This window comes from Cnephaeus nilssonii (assembly GCF_951640355.1).
Source record: "Cnephaeus nilssonii genome assembly, chromosome: 9".
In the NCBI taxonomy this organism is placed as follows: domain Eukaryota; kingdom Metazoa; phylum Chordata; class Mammalia; order Chiroptera; family Vespertilionidae; genus Cnephaeus; species Cnephaeus nilssonii.
In genome coordinates this window covers 44960627-44979341 of record NC_137080.1, presented here as the reverse complement: position 1 = coordinate 44979341, position 18715 = coordinate 44960627, and the positions used below count along the sequence as shown (strand labels likewise).

The window sequence follows — 18715 nt, the reverse complement described above, 5'->3', positions numbered from 1 at the left end:
AGTCACTGATCAGAAGTTAATTTAAAATTTTTACTTTTAAAAATGCACAATTTATTTTTTAGAATAGTTGGTGGACTAGCACAACATACAAATCCTAATAAAGAGGGAATATGCTAATTGACCCTCATACCATCACAAAGATGGTGGCACCCACGGCCAATAAGGAGGGAATATGCTAATTGACTGCTACACCCTCAATGATGGCGGCACCCAAAGCTAATAAGGAGGGAATATGCTAATTGACTGCCCTGCCCTCAAAGATGGCAGCACCCACAGCCAATAAGGAGGGAATATGCTAATTGACTGCCACACCCTCAATAATGGCAGCACCCAAAGCTAATAAGGAGGGAATATGCTAATTGACTGCCATGCCCTCAAAGATGGCAGTCCCCTCAGCCCCCCAGCCTCCCAGGGCCTGCCTGAGGTGCAGGCAAGCCTCGGATGGCAGCTGCCCAGCCGCTCAGGGCTGGCCCGAGGTGCAGGTAACCAGGGCCGGCCGAGGCTAGCACTGCCAGCAATGGCAGCAGCAGAGGTGTGATGGGTTGTCGCCTTCCACTGATCTCCGGTTGCCATTTGCCCCTGAGGGCTCCCAGACCATGAGAGGGGGCAGGTTGGGCTGAGGGACCCCCACTCCAGTGCATGAATTTTCATGCACCAGACCTCTAGTAATAAATAAAGCAATGTGAGACTGGAATCCTACAAATATTAAAAAACAACAGATGGTATGGCAGTTCCTTTAGGCATTCCCAGTGACTAGACATGGTTTATATTTTAGAGAAAAGTAAGCAAAAATTCTAAAAGTCTAGTCTATAATAATAAAAGCATAATATGCTAATTAGACCAGACAGCCTTCTGGACGAACTTCGGACGAAGCTGGGGCTGCGAGGGAAGCTGGTGCTGGCAGCCGGGGGAAGGAAGGCCTACTCTTGCATGAATTTTACGCATTGGGCCTCTAATATAAGAATAAAAGTTGAGTTAGAAATTATGGGCCAAAAAGAGTAATCATGCTCAGAAACATTTTTTTTAAATCACATCACCAAAGTATCATTTAACTTCCTCATCTTCTTAAATAAATTTAAAATATCTGTTAGGAACAAATTACAATGCATAATCTTTAGCAAGTATATTAAAAGTCACTGTAGTGAATACCTTCCAAAATATACCATTTAGTGCTTCTTAGCTGCATCTTCCAAACTGTGTTCTGAGAAACTAAAGTTTTCAAAAGCACATTGACAGGCATTCCACCAAAAATTAGGAAACACTACAGACCTTAACTCATCTCACCTTCACAATGTCCATTAGATTACTGGTTTTGAAGTTCAGCAGTAAAGAAATATGCCTAACATTGCTTAGTCCATTGTATCCCATGCTTATTTCATCATAACAGAATTTTTTCTTGGCACTAACAATTTTTGAAAATTGCTCTGTTATTAGACATGCATTCTGTAAACCCATCCCCCATCCCAATCTGTGCCTAGACACAGATGTCAATACTTATTTGTTGTCTATATTATTGTGAACTAAATGGATAGATGAATGTGTCTTATTTGTTGCCATTTATGCCACTCTAGCTCACCAAAAGCAAACTGGGCATGACTAAGAACTGTGAGACAACTTAGGAGCTAATTAGTAATGAAAGAACTGGCTTCTACAAAAATCAAATAAACCACAGTACATGATACCTTACAAGTAAAAGTAGGAAAACACTATATCAAATTTTGGTTTGTTTTATGTGACAAACCAAACTTTAAGTCAATAAATCCGATTTGGTGGAATTAGAGAAAGGAGAAAGAAGTAAATAACAGTGTGAACTCAGTTTACTAGTAGTTTAATTGCAGACTTGTGTAATTTTAGAGTTTAAAATGCATCTCAGCTGATGTCATTTCATAACATGAGGATGGATTGTTAGTGTTCAGAGCACAGATGATGGCTCATCTTCCAGGCTTATCCTCGTCTCATTTCATAGAAGCTGTGACACAAACATATTTACTCAAACCTTCCATTATATACAGCAGTGTCTTGACATGATCCATTTTGAAAGTGAGCTAATGAGATACTCAAGCTTATCTTATTATTCTAAAGTACAAAATAATATAAACAATGAAAACCATTAGATATAGAACAGCATTTTTATACAAATAAAATTTAAAACACTGTACAGATTCCCACTTGTAACAGAAAGACTACCTACTCAATTTATCTGCTTTGCTTTTACATTTTTCCTTAAAAATTTTATAGCCAAGACTGCACTAATTTACTTTACCAAATACATCCTATATAATAAAGATGTAATATGCAAATGGTCATTATGCCGTGAAGCGTTAACGACCTACTGCGTAACGACTGGATCACAGATCAGCAGGAGGGTGGGGCAGCGAGCTACAAGCAGGCGGCAGAGAGCTACAGGAGGGAGCAGGGCAACAAGCTATGGGGGGGGGGGGGGGGTTGAGGGAGCTACAGGAGGGCGGGGCAGCTGGCAGAGAGTTATAGGAGGGCAGCAGCGAGCTACTGGCTACAAGCGGGCAGCGGAGAGCTACAGGAGGGGACAGGGCAGCAAGCTATGATGGGGGGCGGGGGGAGCTACAGGAGGGCGGGGCAGCAGGCGGAGAGCTACTGGAGGGCGGCAGCAAGCTACTGGCACACGGATTTGTGTGCAGGGCTACTAGTTGATAATAATCTTCCTCTTAAAATGTCACAATTATTTTTTCCTTTCTTTAAAAAAAATTTTTTTAATTAATTTTGGAGAGGGAGGAAGGGAGAGGAGTTTAAGGGAATGGGGGAGGGACAATGATGTGAAAGAGAAACATCAATTGCTTGCCTCTTCACCAGGACTGAATCTACAGCCTGGATATGTGCTCAGACTGGGAATTGAACCTACAACCCTTCAGTGCCCAGGATGACGCTCAACTGAGTCACACTGGCCATGGCACCTTTTTTCTTTCAAACCATTAATAGTATTCAAATATACTAAAATTTAAGCCAGAAATTAATTTATAGGCAAACATTTTAACATTATTTCTGCTGTGACCAAAGAAATATTTTGGTCTCTTTTCATATTTATAAAAAATATATATCATTATCTCTGATTAATTTATCCTTTACCTTTTGACTTCTACCTATTGCTAGCAAACATCGCCTCATTTGTTTATTGACGTTAATGTAGTGCTAGAGAACTAGGCTCCAAGTATAAAATGATAGATGCTAAAATAGTGTTTTGGCAATAGCTAATATTCTGTTAAGGGTCACTGACAAAATTTTCATAGTGGCTAAAAAAAAACCAACACTCTTCTGAAGTACCAATATTAAATGTGCTAAAGAGGACTGGGGAACTAGATGAAGCACTGATAAATGTGTGTAAATGGCTGTGAAAATGAAAATGACTGTCATTAATAGTATTCTTTTAATACCTTCAAGTAGAAAATGAAAAGCCAAACATTCATTATTAACATACAGTATATGGTAACCAAGTGTAATTTTTATTGACTCCCTGGTTAGTATTATTACACTTGCAAATACGAGTTTTGGTATTTAGTTAATTCCTGGAAAGCACCAAAAAAATAACAATACTTCTGCCAATTTTTTGTTATATATTGGCTCAAATCTAATCACTCCAAAGGAAAGGAAGAATATTAACTGTCTAAATGTGTATTTTTAGGGTCGTATTTCAAGCAATTTAAATTGAGAGGTTCCTGTAATTGTGCTCACAGAAGTCAGGGGCATGTCTTTATCTATTACTAGCCACTGGGAAGATCATTTATCTTACCAAAATGCTAAGATAAAATAATTATAAAAAACTAAGTCAGTTGACAATACTAGTAACAATGGGTCATCTGGTTTCAAATTTTAATGGATAGTCTGCATGTTCTCTCTTGTTAAGGAAATCCTGGTACAATGTTGGTGGGAATGTAAACTGGTACAGCCATTATGAAAAACATTATGGAGGTTCCTTAAAAAATTAAAAAGAAAATACCATATGACCCAGCAATCAAACTTTTGGGAATATATATATATATATAAAATTAGGATCTCAAAGAGATACCTACCCTCCCATATTCAGACATTTAGTTATGTAAACAACCTAAATGTCAGTCAACAGATGAATGGATAAATATGGTATGTGTCTGTGTGAATACCATTATATATACCATTATAATGGATTATTATTACTCAGCCTTAAAAAGGAGGAAATACTAACATTTGCAACAATATGAAAGAGCCTTGAGAACATTGTGCTAAGTGAAATATACCAGACACAGAAAGACAAAGTATGATCTTAATTATATATGGAATCTAAAATAGTCACATGCATAGAAACAGAGAGTATAATGGTGGTTACCAGAGACTGAGGGAGGGGGACATGGGGAGATGTTGATCAAAAGGTACAAAGTTTCAGTTATGTAAGATGAGTAAGTTCTGGAATCCTAATGCATAACAATGTGGCTATAGTTAACAATACTTTATTGTACTGAAATTTGTTAAGAAGGTAGATCTTAAGTGTCACTACAAAAAAAAAAGTAATACCTATCTGAAGAGATAAATGTTAATTAGCTTGAATGTGGTTATTATTTCACAATGTAAATGTATATTAAATCATCAATTTGTATACCTTAATATAGACAATTATTAATATAAATGTATACAATATATACAATTATCAAATATATCTCATAAAAATGTCAAAACTCTTATATTATGGTAACAAGTTTGGTTTTCTCTAAGTCAATAAAATACTGTACTTCATTTTAAAATCTGAATGGTAAAATGAGAAAGATAAAGGCTAAGAACAGGTTTGAACATGGTTTATAAAATTAGGAATGGACAAACATGGGTTTACTAATTGATTTGAAAATATCTTAGAACAGGTGTTACAAATTCACTCCACAACCCAAACCCAGTCTGCCCCTTAAATATGTTTTTTTTACATTTTCTAATGGCAAAAAAAAAATCAAAGGAAGATTATTTTGTGATACATGAAAATTATATGAAATTTAACTTTTTGTGTCCATAAGAAAATAGACTTTTATTGGTCCCTGGCCACACGCATTCATGTATGTATTGTCTATGGTTGCTTCCACACTACAATGGCAGAGCTGAGTAACTGCAACAGAGACCTACATGGTGCTCTCATTGCTTTGCATTGCTGCCTAGCACGTTACAAATTATAGTGATGCAGTTTATAACTACTAGCATTTTGAATGGCACATAGATTGTCATACCACAACATTTTAAAGTTTTCAGTGCATACCAATGTCAGAATATGAGAGAGAGAGAACTTCAAGTGTCATGTTAAGTTTAAGGCACAGTGAACGATGGATTATTTTGTTATTGCATTAGATGGCAAAGCATTGTTTAACATGCAGTGACACTGTAGCTGTTCTGAAAGAATATATATATATATATATGTATACACACACACACACACACACACACACACACACACACACACACACTGGAATTACCAAACTAAGTATTCTCAATTTACAGAATGCAGTGACCAGAGAAATTAGAAAATTAAAACAAGGTATCTCATCACAGCAGAATTTATTTACAAAAATGAAAATAAAGCTGTAAAGTAAGTTTCGGAGTGGCTCATCTGTTAGCCAAGCAAAGAAAGCCTTTTCACCAATGGTAAGTTCATTACATTATTTTTGATTCATCAGCTGAAGAGATGTATCCAAAATAAACTTGCTTAAGACTATTAGCTGTTTGTCAAGAACAGTTGCTTGAAAGAATTGAGAACACTGGGAACATCAATGTAGTCAATAAAAACAAACAAGGCAAATCAAATGATTCTGAGTGGTTTCCCATGGTTCTTGATGAATCAAAGATGTTACTGATACTACCTAGTGATTGTTGTTTATTTGATAAGTCAATGCCAAGGTTGAAGTGTCTGAAGAGTTAGTGTCCATGAGTACTATGTGTGGAACAATTAAAGGCAAGAATATTTTCTAAGAAGTTAAGAAAACATGGTTTCAGGACAATCTGAAGTAGAATTTGCTAAGATGTGTTAGAACTGGTGATGGTAAAAATACATGTGGAGCAAAAAGAAGACTTAGTTGGTCAAATTTACAAAGCTTATAAAAATATAAAGTGTTCAAATTCATGGCTATTTATGTATTATTTATCAGCAGGTACTTTGTGGAATATATTTGACTCAATCTTGTGTTATTCAACTAGTACTGTCACCCAGCAATTTGCTGGCTTAGCAGTGGTAGTTTTATTGTTTTTGAGCTCAGAGCTGATATTGAAATTTTTCTGAAGGAGAAGAAATACCCTCAACCACTATCTGAAACACTAAAGGGCTTCGGAATTTAGCTTTTGTTGCAGACTTGACAATGCTTTTTTATTAATTCAACCCAAAATTTAACCAGTTCAGCATAATGAGAACAGTTATCCCCACTGTATGTGGGATTCACTGGGATTCAGGGAAAGCCTCCAGACTCAAGGAAAGTTCTAGAGCCGTGATTCTCAAAAGGGAGCCCTCAGACCACCACCACCAGCAACCGCACCTGACTGACTACTTATTAGAATCACAAATTCTACTGAATTGAAAGTTCTGGGAGTAGAGCTAAACAGTGTTTATATATGAAACATACTTATGTAATTCTGATGACAACTACATTGTTTGAATTATGAAGTAACATCAAGCTGCTTTATATACTTCCTGTGCTATCAAAACGTAAGACAATAAGCGAGCTCTCTGTTTTCACATAAATCTGCATCAGGTTTTCTAAGCTCAAACTATAGGTCCAAGTGGATTTTTTGGACCCTGATGCAAGTACAAAGGAAATTTCCATTTCCCAATAACCATTTAGTTGTGAAATCAAGGAGCCCCAACCTAACCTTCAATTGGGAGTGATTAATCTGCAATGTAATAACATGCTAAAAGAAAATTATCAGGAGAAGGAATGTAATAGAATTCTATCAATGCCTTCCAAGTGATAAATATGCTAAATGAGAATCATATTCTTCTCATGAATTAACATATGTATTTGGCAATACCTATCTGTATTTCATAATATTTCATATTTTTCTTTAAAACTACAAATGTCTTAATAGGTTAAGACATTTCCACCATTATAAAAACCACACAACACAACAAAACAAAATCAATTCTAACATATAACCCCACAAAAGCACACTGATTTTATTATAGAACATACATTAAGTCACTGAGTAAAGCTCTTTTTTATGAACACGTTTGGAAAGCTCCCATTGAACTCGAGCACAGCTCTATTGTCAATCTGAGAGCAGAAGGACACATCAAGTAGGGAAAGATCTTTGCATGATTCCAGGAGTTTTCTTAAGGACACCGGACTTACCATTCTTGTTCCTGTTCAAAAAAACAAAACCACATAAAACACTTTAAATAGAATATTTATATAATGTTCTGATAAAGAGTCCCTTTATTACTGATTGTTTAAAATACACTTCAAATAAATTGCTTTTTAAAAATTAAAAGCATTTCTTAAAAGACTTCATATAGAAATAGTCCTGTAAAGAAATACACACTGAATTTTCCCAGACAATTTGGCATCTCCTGTCAACACTTTACCCACTATCCTCATTCCCACCTCCTGCCCCTTCTAATCAGCTCCTCCAGACTTTCCTATTTCTGTCACCCCAGTTCAAAACCATTTGAATCTCTTTTTCTTCATCCATAGCAGCTATGCTTACAACCTCCAATTAGATTCAACCTCTAATTCCATGCAATGCAATTACTGAGCAACTACCCTGTAGAAACTTCTGTTTCAAGCACTGGAGATTCAAGGAACTCAGTGACCAGGGTTGAAGGCTATTAACTACAACACGACTTGGTAAGTTTTACGGCAAGTGGTGGGTGTAAAATGGCAGTACTGGAAACAGATGATAGATGATGAGTACTAGTTAGCCCATGTTAAATTTGAAGTAATTATGGGATATTCAGATGGAAGCTAAATTATCACTAGGCTATAAGATGTCATCTGTTGGAACATGCCTTTCTTTAACTACAGCTTTACTAGGGGGAAAATATCACAATTGTATTACATAATACGTCTACTGGGATGGGGATTACAGTTTCTGAAATGTTAACCCAGGCCTTTTTTCTGAGAACTTCTTTCTCCTCCTCTCCCTGACATGAGCTGTGGAAGCTGCAACTACACTGCTACCCAGGCTGTGACTGGCCCCTCACCAAACCAATAAAGATTCTCCTGAAAATTTATCATTGGAATTCAGTAAAGCCTTCCGTGTCCAGAGATCCCTCAAACTAAAGACATGGAGAACTGGGTTGGGTCTGTTATATTTGGCCATGTCTACTTAGAGAAGCAGAGATAACACGCAAGACGAAAGAAAAAGGCAAACCAAAGCGAGAAGCAGACATAAAAGACTGTGTGCATACAGCTGCAGAGGCAGGGATGGGGGCAGGGGAAAAGGAAGGGAAAACAGAAAATAGCTTCCCAGCTTTTTGATGGTTTTCCAGTCCCTCCTGAGGTTGGACCATAGCAAGCTCCTACTGATGCTGGATTTACCATTGCATGATTCTGAGGGAGATGGGACCCGAGGGAGACACATGTATCTTCATAATAATTTTTTTCTTATGCTTAAGCTATCTTGAGTAGGTTTCTGTTATGTAAGAACAGAGAACGTCAACTAAGACACTTGGCTATGTGGTTTTTGTTTTGTTTTGTTTTTACCTAGGATCATGTTTATTTTATCTTTGCCAGTCTTGGTCATTACAATCTGAGTTTCCTGGTGAGTTAGAAGCTCCTAAAAGAATGCCAGGGAAGGAAGTTGGAGAGTGAAGAAGTAACTGGGCTAGGGTCCCCATCCTAGACTTCCAGAGCATTTCCTATCAAACCAAGCAGTCTTATCAGGACAAAATTTTTATTGTAACCAATTTTATGTTTTTTGGTGTGTGTTTTTTTTTTTGCAAAAAGTCTGAGATCAGCTCTTATGTCAAGGCTTTAAAACAAACTGATATATTGCATCCTTACCTAGTATGTCCAGTTGCCGTAATCTGGTACAATTACATGCCAGTTCCTCAATGTCTGTGTCACACACAGACCTGTTGGCCGTAAGAAAGAGTTTTTGCAAGTTTGGGAGCTGTCGTGCCAGTTTGGCAAAGCACCCAGTGCTGCTCTGCAGAGTAGGACACCAACCGAGGTCAAGTTCCTCCAGGAGCGGACACCCAGATGCCAGCTCCGCTATCCCATTCTCAGTAATGTTCTTGCAACGCCATAGATCCAGGGTGCGCAGTTTTTTACACTTGGCCCCTATCATGCTGGCAATCACATCATAGTCTTCAATCTGGAAGTCAAATAATTCCCATCTTTCACATATTATGCTCAGAAATACGAACAGTTTAGAGAGCAAGTTAAAACATTCTTAATCATCCCCTATTGTTTGCTTCCATGTAAACATACCCACATTCTCATTAATATAGATCTGCCCACTCATCTCACAGACCTGCCACTGTTTCATAAGACAGCAAGAGTAATCACTTACTTAAAAATCTATTTAACAGAATTCCAGACAGAGGACGTTAATGAATGAAATCCCAAAGCAGTTTGAAACCCTCAGTCTCTCATGAAGAATTTGAGGATTCTGAGCTGTTCCTGGATGCCTCCCAGTTTGATCTTGCTGCTGCTACTTGATGACAAGGTCTAGCTTCTTATATTTTAGATATAATTAATCAACTTTGGGAGATACATAAGATCTCCCTGATAAAGGTGTACACTTTACTAGGCTCTAAAACAGTATGTGAATAGTATCTGATAGTACTAATAAGTATATTAGTTTTGGGTAAAAGTAGACATTTGGGGACTGGATATACAACACACACAAAACTTAGATTATGTATGTTAATCACTGTCATTTACAGGAGGTATCCAATGATTTAGCTCAATATCACAGGATAAGCCTTTACTAACCAAGGATTAAACATTTAAGTTCATGGGCTTTACATGCTTTAATAATGTTTCTTTAAATAGGTGCTTACATTTTAAGAGGTTCATTTGATTTTGTTATAATCAGGTATCAAAATTGTCACCAGAAGTCAAAAGGAAACAAAATAACAAACACTCAGATAATTTCCTTTTGTTTATTTGCTAATCATATTCTCCATTACTACTCGCCAGCACCACTCCAGATGCTAGGAACAACAGTGAACCAACAAACACTCTGTTCACATTTTTGGGAAAGACATACAAATAATGAGCAAAATAAATTCAGAGAGTGGTAAGTGGTGTGAAGGTAGTAAAAGAGGGTGATGTGAGAGCAATCGGAGAGTCAGGAGTTAGCTGAGGGAGGGCGAGGTGCTGCTGTGACCTCCAGGGTGAGCTCAGTGCATTCCAGGAACAGAAAAGAGATCGGTGTGGGCCTGGGTAGTGAAAGACAGGACAGGCTGGGAGGGCAGAGAGTTATGCTGGGGCCAGGCCATTAGGCCATGAAAGCATTTGATTTTTACTTTAAGTGCTAAGGAAATCAATGGAGGGTTAGAAACAAATATAATTTATATGAAAACAAACAAAAATCCTTCTTTATTCTATCTGAAAGAGGGTCTATGGTGGATAAGAATGGGGGAGGAGGCCCAGTGAAAAAGCCTGCACTAGCTTAGAGGAGAGATGACAGGTTTGGGTTAAGGAAATAACAGAGGAACTGGAGAAGTAGTCAGATTTGGGGCTATATCTTGAGTCAGAACCTAAGGCTTATGGACTAGATATAGTGGTGATAGTCTCTGGTCTTTAGCAACTGCAGGAGATTTCTTCTTTAGAAAGAAACATTCAAAACTTTCTGAAACCCATGATTCTGATTGCTATTATTTTGATAGTCAGAAATAAAATAGCAAACTGACCTTTTAGTCAATTGACAGAAAAGAAACTGAGATAAACATAGTACTAAAGTATCAACGAAGAGCTATCTCTGTTGCTGTCCTGGTAAACTCTAGACCTGCTGTGAAGTAAGAACTATGGCAGGCATGAAATATTTTGATTAGGATAGCAGTAGCAATATTAGTCTTATTTCTGAACTTTAATGTCAAGTCCTTAATATTTAATTTCCTGACAACAAATATCAATGGTAACAATATTTTATTAGTAATTACATACTTTAATTTAAAAGTAGCTTATTTTTCTAAAAGAGCATTTACCATAGTGTATTACATATTAATAGAAGGAAAATCTAAGGCTGAATTAGTGGGCTCACAACACTGTTTCCAGAGACCACGGTGGGCCTGAGCCCATAGTTAGGCTTTAATCAGGCCTAATCACCAGAATTTAAAACTACAGGGACATGGAGACTAATATGTCATTTTAATTGGCCTCTCTAGCCTACATTGCCAAACCCTGAGGCATCTCTGAAGCCACTGCTGAGCTCTAAAAGATGTTCAATGGGATCTATTTTTTGGTCAGTGACTGTCCCTGTTGATGCCAAGTCTAGGAACCGCTCTGGAATCTTGCAACCATCCTGCTTATTCTGATCTTCCTAGTAAGTGGATGCAAAACTGAAATAGTTGGGGATCCTCTAAATCTGCCTTGAAGAGGAATGGATTGCTCACAACTATACTGGGAGATGCATTTCCTGGAAATGTGAGCATACATGCATGCCACACAAACACAACGAAGAATTCTATAGTCCCTTGAGTGTCAATATTATTTATAAGTCATGTAATTTAGATGAAAAAGATTTCACTCATCCCATGAGCTCTTTCAATGACCCCTAAAGTACTAATTTTAAATCTGGAAGGACTGTAGAGACTATCTACTCATACAGTCCCTAGGCTTTTGGATTTCATGGACCAGTAAAAAAACAAACAAACAAACAAAACACACCTGAGTTCCAACACAGAATAACCACTCTTTTATCTGACCCAGTAAGGCCAGTAAAACAAACAAACAAAACACAAAATAAATCTACTATCATCAACATTTCCAGAAATAATCTCAGAACTTAAAAAATTAATTAAGCTTTGTGAAAAACTCACTCAACTACTGACATTTGGGTATGATTGATCATTTATTTTATATAGAAACCAGAGAAGAAGATAACTTGTCTGAAATAACATCTGACTTGAGGCAGAACCAAACTCTTTCTGCCACACTATACTTCTCCTTCTTGCTCTCGTGGCTAAATAATGTCAACGTTTCAAAGACATACTCTCCACTTTAAGAAAAATGTTTGAAAGTGGGGTCCAATAGTTAACTGTAAATCAGAAAAGCTGTGGGTGGGGGTGGGGTGGGATGAGTCAGGAAAAAATTCACCCAAGGGAAGAAAAAGAGAATGAGCAACTGAGAATAACGAATTTTCAAATACTTACCATTACACAACTACCCAAACTGAGGTGTTGAAGCTCTGAGCAGAAGTTCAAAATGCTGAGCAGTGCTGTTTGCTGCCCCAGGGACCACATCAGAGGCAAACACAGAAAGTGAAAGAAAGTGAAACAAAGAGAAGAGGTCAATTAGACATTAAAGGCTGTCACTACTTCTCCTGAAACAGAGCTCAAAACCTAGGTTACAAGACACCACAAATGCCATTTAATGAGTCCCCAGGTGCTCCCACCATTGATTGGCTGGGAGTCAAGGTAATCATTACCAGTCTCCAAGTAAGTTGTCACTCTGCATGTGGTTTTGCATGCCCTAAAGATACCTATATTCCCCATGACCTCTCATTTCATTTCCCAAACGTAAGCAATTTGAAAGTCTGGTTAAGGCTGAACAACAAGACAAGCTAAACAACCTCCCCGTCCAAAAACAAACAAATAAAAAAAACCCACAGTGGGCTGGTGACACTGTGAGGAACAGTGGCAGCTCTGACATTCACCGATCAGCAGCAGCCTGATGGAACTGCCAATAGAGTTGCCCGAAATCAGGATTGAGCTGGTGACTTTAATGTCAAAGGATTCTCTCCACTGACAAGGATCCCAACAACCATTGAACACCTGTCACTAGCAACATGCTGACTGAAACATATATAACGTGCACTTTCTAGTTATGTTCCTGCCATTTCAGCCCATCTATCCTGTGCAATACAATGAAACACTCTCATCACTCAAGAAAGCCAAAGAAATGCTAGACTGTGACATAATCCTGATAACTAAAATATTTCTAAAGTCATAACTTCATTTGATGACATGTCTGCCATGAAAACTTGTAAAAAACAATGCAAAACATTCAAATTTCTAATTTTTATATTCTAAATGAAGAAAAAGGCTACTCCAACTTTGTGGCAAAATTTCTTTCTACACATTTGAACTAAATCATATCTAAGAAAGTTAAGATACTATAAAACCTATGTTTAATCTGTTGCAAGTGTCCAGAATCTGAAAAACATTAATTGGGGAGAGGATGACCAATATGTCAATGACAATACAAAACATCGGTTCGACCCCAAATAAGATTTTCAATAAGAAAATAAAGTAGTGAAATATTTCAGATAAAATAAACGTAAGGCAAAAATAAAATAACCCTAGTTATAATCGGCCCTAGAGAGATACTAGACTTAAGACTGGTTCACTGTTGGGTGTTTCTTTAAATTTAAGAAAAAAGTTTATATTGATTTCATGCTTAAGTTTTAACACAACTTATAACATAAAAGGCAATCCCATGTAGCTCTCAGAATGTTGGCAATAGAAGAGATATATGAAGGTAAGTTAATTTTCAGATTCTCCATAATACTTAGCTATTTTAACTTATTAACAGATGGGGAAATGACATGGTTTGTTTTTACTAAAGTATCAGATCCTTACAACAATGATGCTTTGTAAGATTTTCCCATGAGCAAGATCCAGAACATATTAGAGAATTTTTAGAGGATTCCACATATTCTTGTAAGAAAATTTAAATTAACACGCGTGCGCACACACACACTTCATCATGGAACTTGTTTGGTAATGTATTTTTAAATTACTTATTACAAATAATTTCAAATATACAGACAAGTATAGAGTCCATATAACAAACATCCGTTTTGCCTTCTTGGCTTATCTTTCTCTATTTGTGTATCTCTCCATCCATTCACATACTTCCTCAGAGGTAACCTTTATCAGGATTCAGTGTTTAAAAACATGCCTGAAGATTATATAATTTTATTATACAGTAGGTGTCCATAAATAGCATATAATATTGTTCTCCATGGTTTTTATATAAACGGCATTTTATTATGCATGTACTTCTGCTTCCTCCTTAACAGTGTTTGTGAGGGATTTGTCCATGTTGATACTCACAGCTTTAGTTCTGACTTTTTAATTGTCTACTATTCCATTATGCAAATATAATACAGCATACACTTTCACTCAAGGAATGTTTAGTTTGCTTACAAGTTCTACCATAACAAAGAATGTTAGAATAAACATTCTTATAGTGCTTCCTGTGCATTTATAGAAGAGTATTTCACTAGAGCACATACTACAGGAAGAATTTCCAGGTGTTTATGTGTGGCCGACGTTATTAGATTTTCCAAAATAGCACTCCGGAGTGATTGTATTAATTGACACTCCACCAGCTGTGTAAGAGTGTGGGGTCCCCACATTTCTGCCAACATATAGTCTTCTCATCCTTTTTATTATCTGTCTGATGAGTATGGAATGGTATAATTTGCATTAGTATAATTCCTAGTGAGTTTGAAAATCTTCATGTTTATGGGCCAGTCATATTTCCTCTTCTGTAAACTGTTTAATCATATTCTTTTTTTTTAGTGTCTAAAGTTTTACGTATGTCTTCTTTTTCCCTAATTGACCCTCTCCCCCTCCGCAGCCATTCCTTAATCATATTCTTTACTGATGTTTCCATTAGATTGTTTCTTCCTTCTTGACTTGTAGGAATTCTCTTTTTATGCTGAATACCAATCTTTGTCAGTTACATGCATTACAAATATCTTCCCTAAATCTAAGACTTGTCTTTTTGCTTTGTTTATAGAATCTTCTGAGACATGAAATTTTAAATTTTAATAAGTCACATCAATCTTTACATGTGTACTCTGTTGTCTTTTCGAAAAAGTCCCTCTTTGCCCACAGAAGGATATTCTTCTATTATTTTTTGAATGACAACTTTAAATTTTTTCTTTTTTGCACTTAGGTTTTAACCCAACTGAAATTGATTTTTATACATGGTAAGGTACCAAATTTCATGCTTTCTCCTTAGGAATAACCACTTGTCCCAATTCAATTTACTGAAGAGTCTATCTTATCCACTGATTTGTGATGCTTTCTGTCATATATCAAGTTCCCTTGTATGTGTAAGTCTACTTCTGGGTCATTGTGTTTCACTGGTCTACTTGCCTTTTCCTACGCTGACACTTTAGTCTTAATTATTATAGTTTGTAATAAGTCTATAAATCTAGTAAGGAAAATACCCTTTTTTAATTCTGTAAAACACTAAAGAGCCTTTTGCTCTTTCATATTTTAGAATCACCTTAAAGTTTTTAGTTTACCTTTTAAAAAATATGAAGGATTCATTTTTCTTTCTTCCCCATGATCATTATTTAATTTACTGGCACTTTATCAATTTCTGTGTCATAATTATTTATTATATCTGATACCCTCTTCCTGAAATGTTCTTGTTGAAAACTATTTTTAATAGTTCTTTTAGTGAGCATCCATGAGTGGTAAAATCTTAACAACAAACATTTACTGAGTAGTTATTAATATGTCAGCATTGCTGTAAATTCTTTTCCTTAAAATATTCTTTAAATTGTTGACAGTATTACAGATATCTCCCATTTCCTCCCCTTTACCCCCCTCTGCCCAGCCCCTACCCCCCATCCCCAGGGCTTCACCACCCTAATGTCTGTGTCCATGGGCTGTGCATATAAATATATTTGGTTTATCTCTCCTCGTCCCCCGACCCGTACATCAAGGTATGTCAGTCTGTTTCATGCCTCCCTGATTCAGGTCTTTTATTTTGTTGGTCAATTCATTTGTTCATTAGATTCCACAAATAAGTGATATTATGTGATATTTGTCTTTCTCTGATTGGTGCTATAAATTCTTTATATACATTAATCCTCACAACATCCTGTTCATTCATTTAATAAATATTTATTGAATACCTACTATGTGTTAAGCACTATTCTGGCACTTGGGATATATCAATCTACATGGCAGAAAATAACCTATAAGGTACACATCATTATTCCCATTTATAGATAAGGAATCTGAGTCACAGAAAGTTAAATAATATGTTGAGCCTTTATATATCTCCTCAATCTTGAATGAAAGGTTAGCCAGGCATAACATGGATTCCAGTTATCTTCTTTCATCATTTTGAAAGTTTTGCTCCATTACCTATCAGCCTCAATTATTTTTGATAAGAAGTCTACTGTCAGTCTAATTATCTTCCTCTGTAAGTAATGTCTTTTCTCTCTGATAGCTCTTGTCCCTTTCTCATTTATATTCTGCAATTTCATGACATGTCTAGGTAAAAATTTATTTTCATTTATTCTGTTTGGTATCCCAAGTGAACATTTATTTGAAGACTTACATCTTTTTTCATGAACAATCAAGATTCTTAACAATTCTCTCTTCAAATATGGCTTCTCCAACATTTCCTCCATTTTTTCTTCTGGAACTCTTATTAAATAATGAATTTTGGAGTCACTCAAGTACCAGTGCCTATAGTAGTGTTAAAAATATGCTCACAGATTGGTCTATACTCCTTCCTCCCAGAGGTGAAATGTAATTCTTCCCCCTTTGTGGGTGGGATGGACTTAGTGATTTACTTCTAACAAACAAAACATAGAAGTGACAGTATGTTAGGTTACTGTGATGGCTAATACTATGTATCAATCTGACTAGGCCAAAGAGTGCCCAGATACTTGGTCCAACACTATTCTGGCCGTTTTTGTGAGGGTGTTTTGGGGTGAGATTAATGTTTAATCAGTATACCAAGGAAAGCAGATTATTCTCTAACGTTGGTGGACCTCATCCCATCAGTCAAAGATCTGAATAGAACAAAAAGGCTGACACTCCCCCAGGTAAGGGAGAATTCTCCCTGTAAATTGGGACATCCCCTCACTCCCGATTTCAGACTCAAACTGAAACAGAGCTTCCTGGGTCTCAGTCTGTAGGCCTTTACACTGGAGCTATATCATTGTCTCCCCTGACAATGAGTCTCTGGCTTCCCAACTCACTGTGTAGGACTTGGGACTTGCCAGCCTCCATAACCACATGAGCCAATTTCTTACAATAAAGATACACACATACACTCCCTCTCATTCCTGCTTTCCTGGAAAACTCTAACTAATAGTTATAAGAGGGCTGTGGCTGCCTCCACCATTGCTCATTTAGGAAAAGCCAGCTGTCATGACGTGAGAACACTCAGGCAGGAGAAGGGAGGCCCATGAAGAGAGAAAGAGGCCTCTGGCCAACAGCTCTAAGAGGAACTCTGCCAATAGCCACATGTGTGAGCTTAGAAGCTGATTCTTCAGGTGCAGCCAAGCCCTGAGATGACCGCAACCTCAGCAAAAAAGGCTGCTACCCTGTTGGGAACCCTGAGCCAAAACTGCCCAGGCAAACACTCCCAGGCTCCTGACTTACAGAAATTGTGTGCGATCGTGAACATGGATTTTTTTTAAATCACTAAGTTTGGGGGCAACTGACAGACAGCAATAGATAAATAAATAAGATATAAGCTACTTACAGCAGTGCCTGATATTCAAGGCTTTTACAAATTTAAGTGCATTCCTCAGACTTCTCTTCCAACTTAGCAGTTTTTTGTATCTAATTTAGAATTTATCAACTTACTTTTTATTATAATGACTACCATTTATTTTCTAGATTTCTAATCGTTCTTTTTCACACCTACTTATCTTGCTGTTTTAGTCTATTTATAGTCCATAATTTCTTATGTTTATTTTAAAAATATTTTTTCTTGTTCTATTTAAAAATATGTTTTCATTTATTTCTTTGAACTCCAACCCCTTTCAGTCTTTATTCTTCCCTGTCTAGGGACCTCGCAGATTGCCCCACTCAGAATCAGGACTTTATAATATGACAGTTTATATGTCTTTCATAGGAAAGCCCAGGTGCTTTTCATCAACAGGCAGGGTGGTTTGCATTTTTACTTACTTAATTTATAGATATGCATTCTGCCAAATAAACTGTCACAGAAAGAAGAAAATAGGAGGGCAGTGTTGATATCCAACAGAAGTAAAGATCAACTACTTTTGTTGTCTTCTGGTTCATGAAGATGAAGGCAGCAGGGTCCTTGAAACTGTTGTCCCAGCCAGTAAACAGCTGCTAAACCACATTTAGGGATTACTGTCAGATACTAGTCCCCCACAATACCTGTAATCAGTTTTTTCACTTCTTCAGATTCTTTCAATTTATGCTCTATCATTCTTGAAGTGAGGCAATCAAAACTGGATGCAGGTGTTCCATTTATAACTCCAACTTTTAAAAAAACACTCTTGGTTTTCTTGTCTGCTGCTAAGCAACAGAACGATATTCTTACTGAGTTACCTGTCATGCCCCATCTCACCCCTACCCCAGATTTTTTTTTTTCCAAACAAAGAAAAGTTAAACAGGCTCCAACTTCTAACACTAATCCCCATTGGTTTAGTAAAAAGCACAGGACTTCCCTTAAAGACACTTTTAGGGAGTATGTTAAAAAGTTATTCTTATGCCATCCTTTACAGGTTGTAATAGTTTGCTAGGGCTGATAGAACAGAGTACCACAGGCTATGTAGCTTAAGCAACAGAAATTAATTTTTTCATAATTCTGGAGGCTAGAAGTCTGAGATC

The 18715-nt window shown here is 36.9% G+C and overlaps 1 protein-coding gene across 6 annotated transcripts in view; it reads right to left on the bottom strand.

The window, feature by feature from the left end:
- Positions 1–2370: 2370 nt before the first annotated feature.
- Positions 2371–18715, bottom strand: part of FBXL4 (F-box and leucine rich repeat protein 4) — a 66962-nt gene continuing 50617 nt past the window's right edge. For 4 of the 6 annotated variants that reach the window (XM_079780416.1, XM_079780415.1, XM_079780417.1 and 1 more), the window contains 3 exons: positions 12296–12367; positions 8976–9288; positions 2371–7333 (listed from right to left, as the gene is read on the bottom strand). In XM_079780416.1, the coding sequence (XP_079636542.1) occupies positions 7170–7333; positions 8976–9288; positions 12296–12367 (549 nt within the window). In that variant the 3' untranslated portion in view covers positions 2371–7169. The remainder of the gene's footprint in view (positions 7334–8975; positions 9289–12295; positions 12368–18715) is intronic. The other 2 variants (XM_079780419.1, XM_079780420.1) reach the window with 1 other exon arrangement.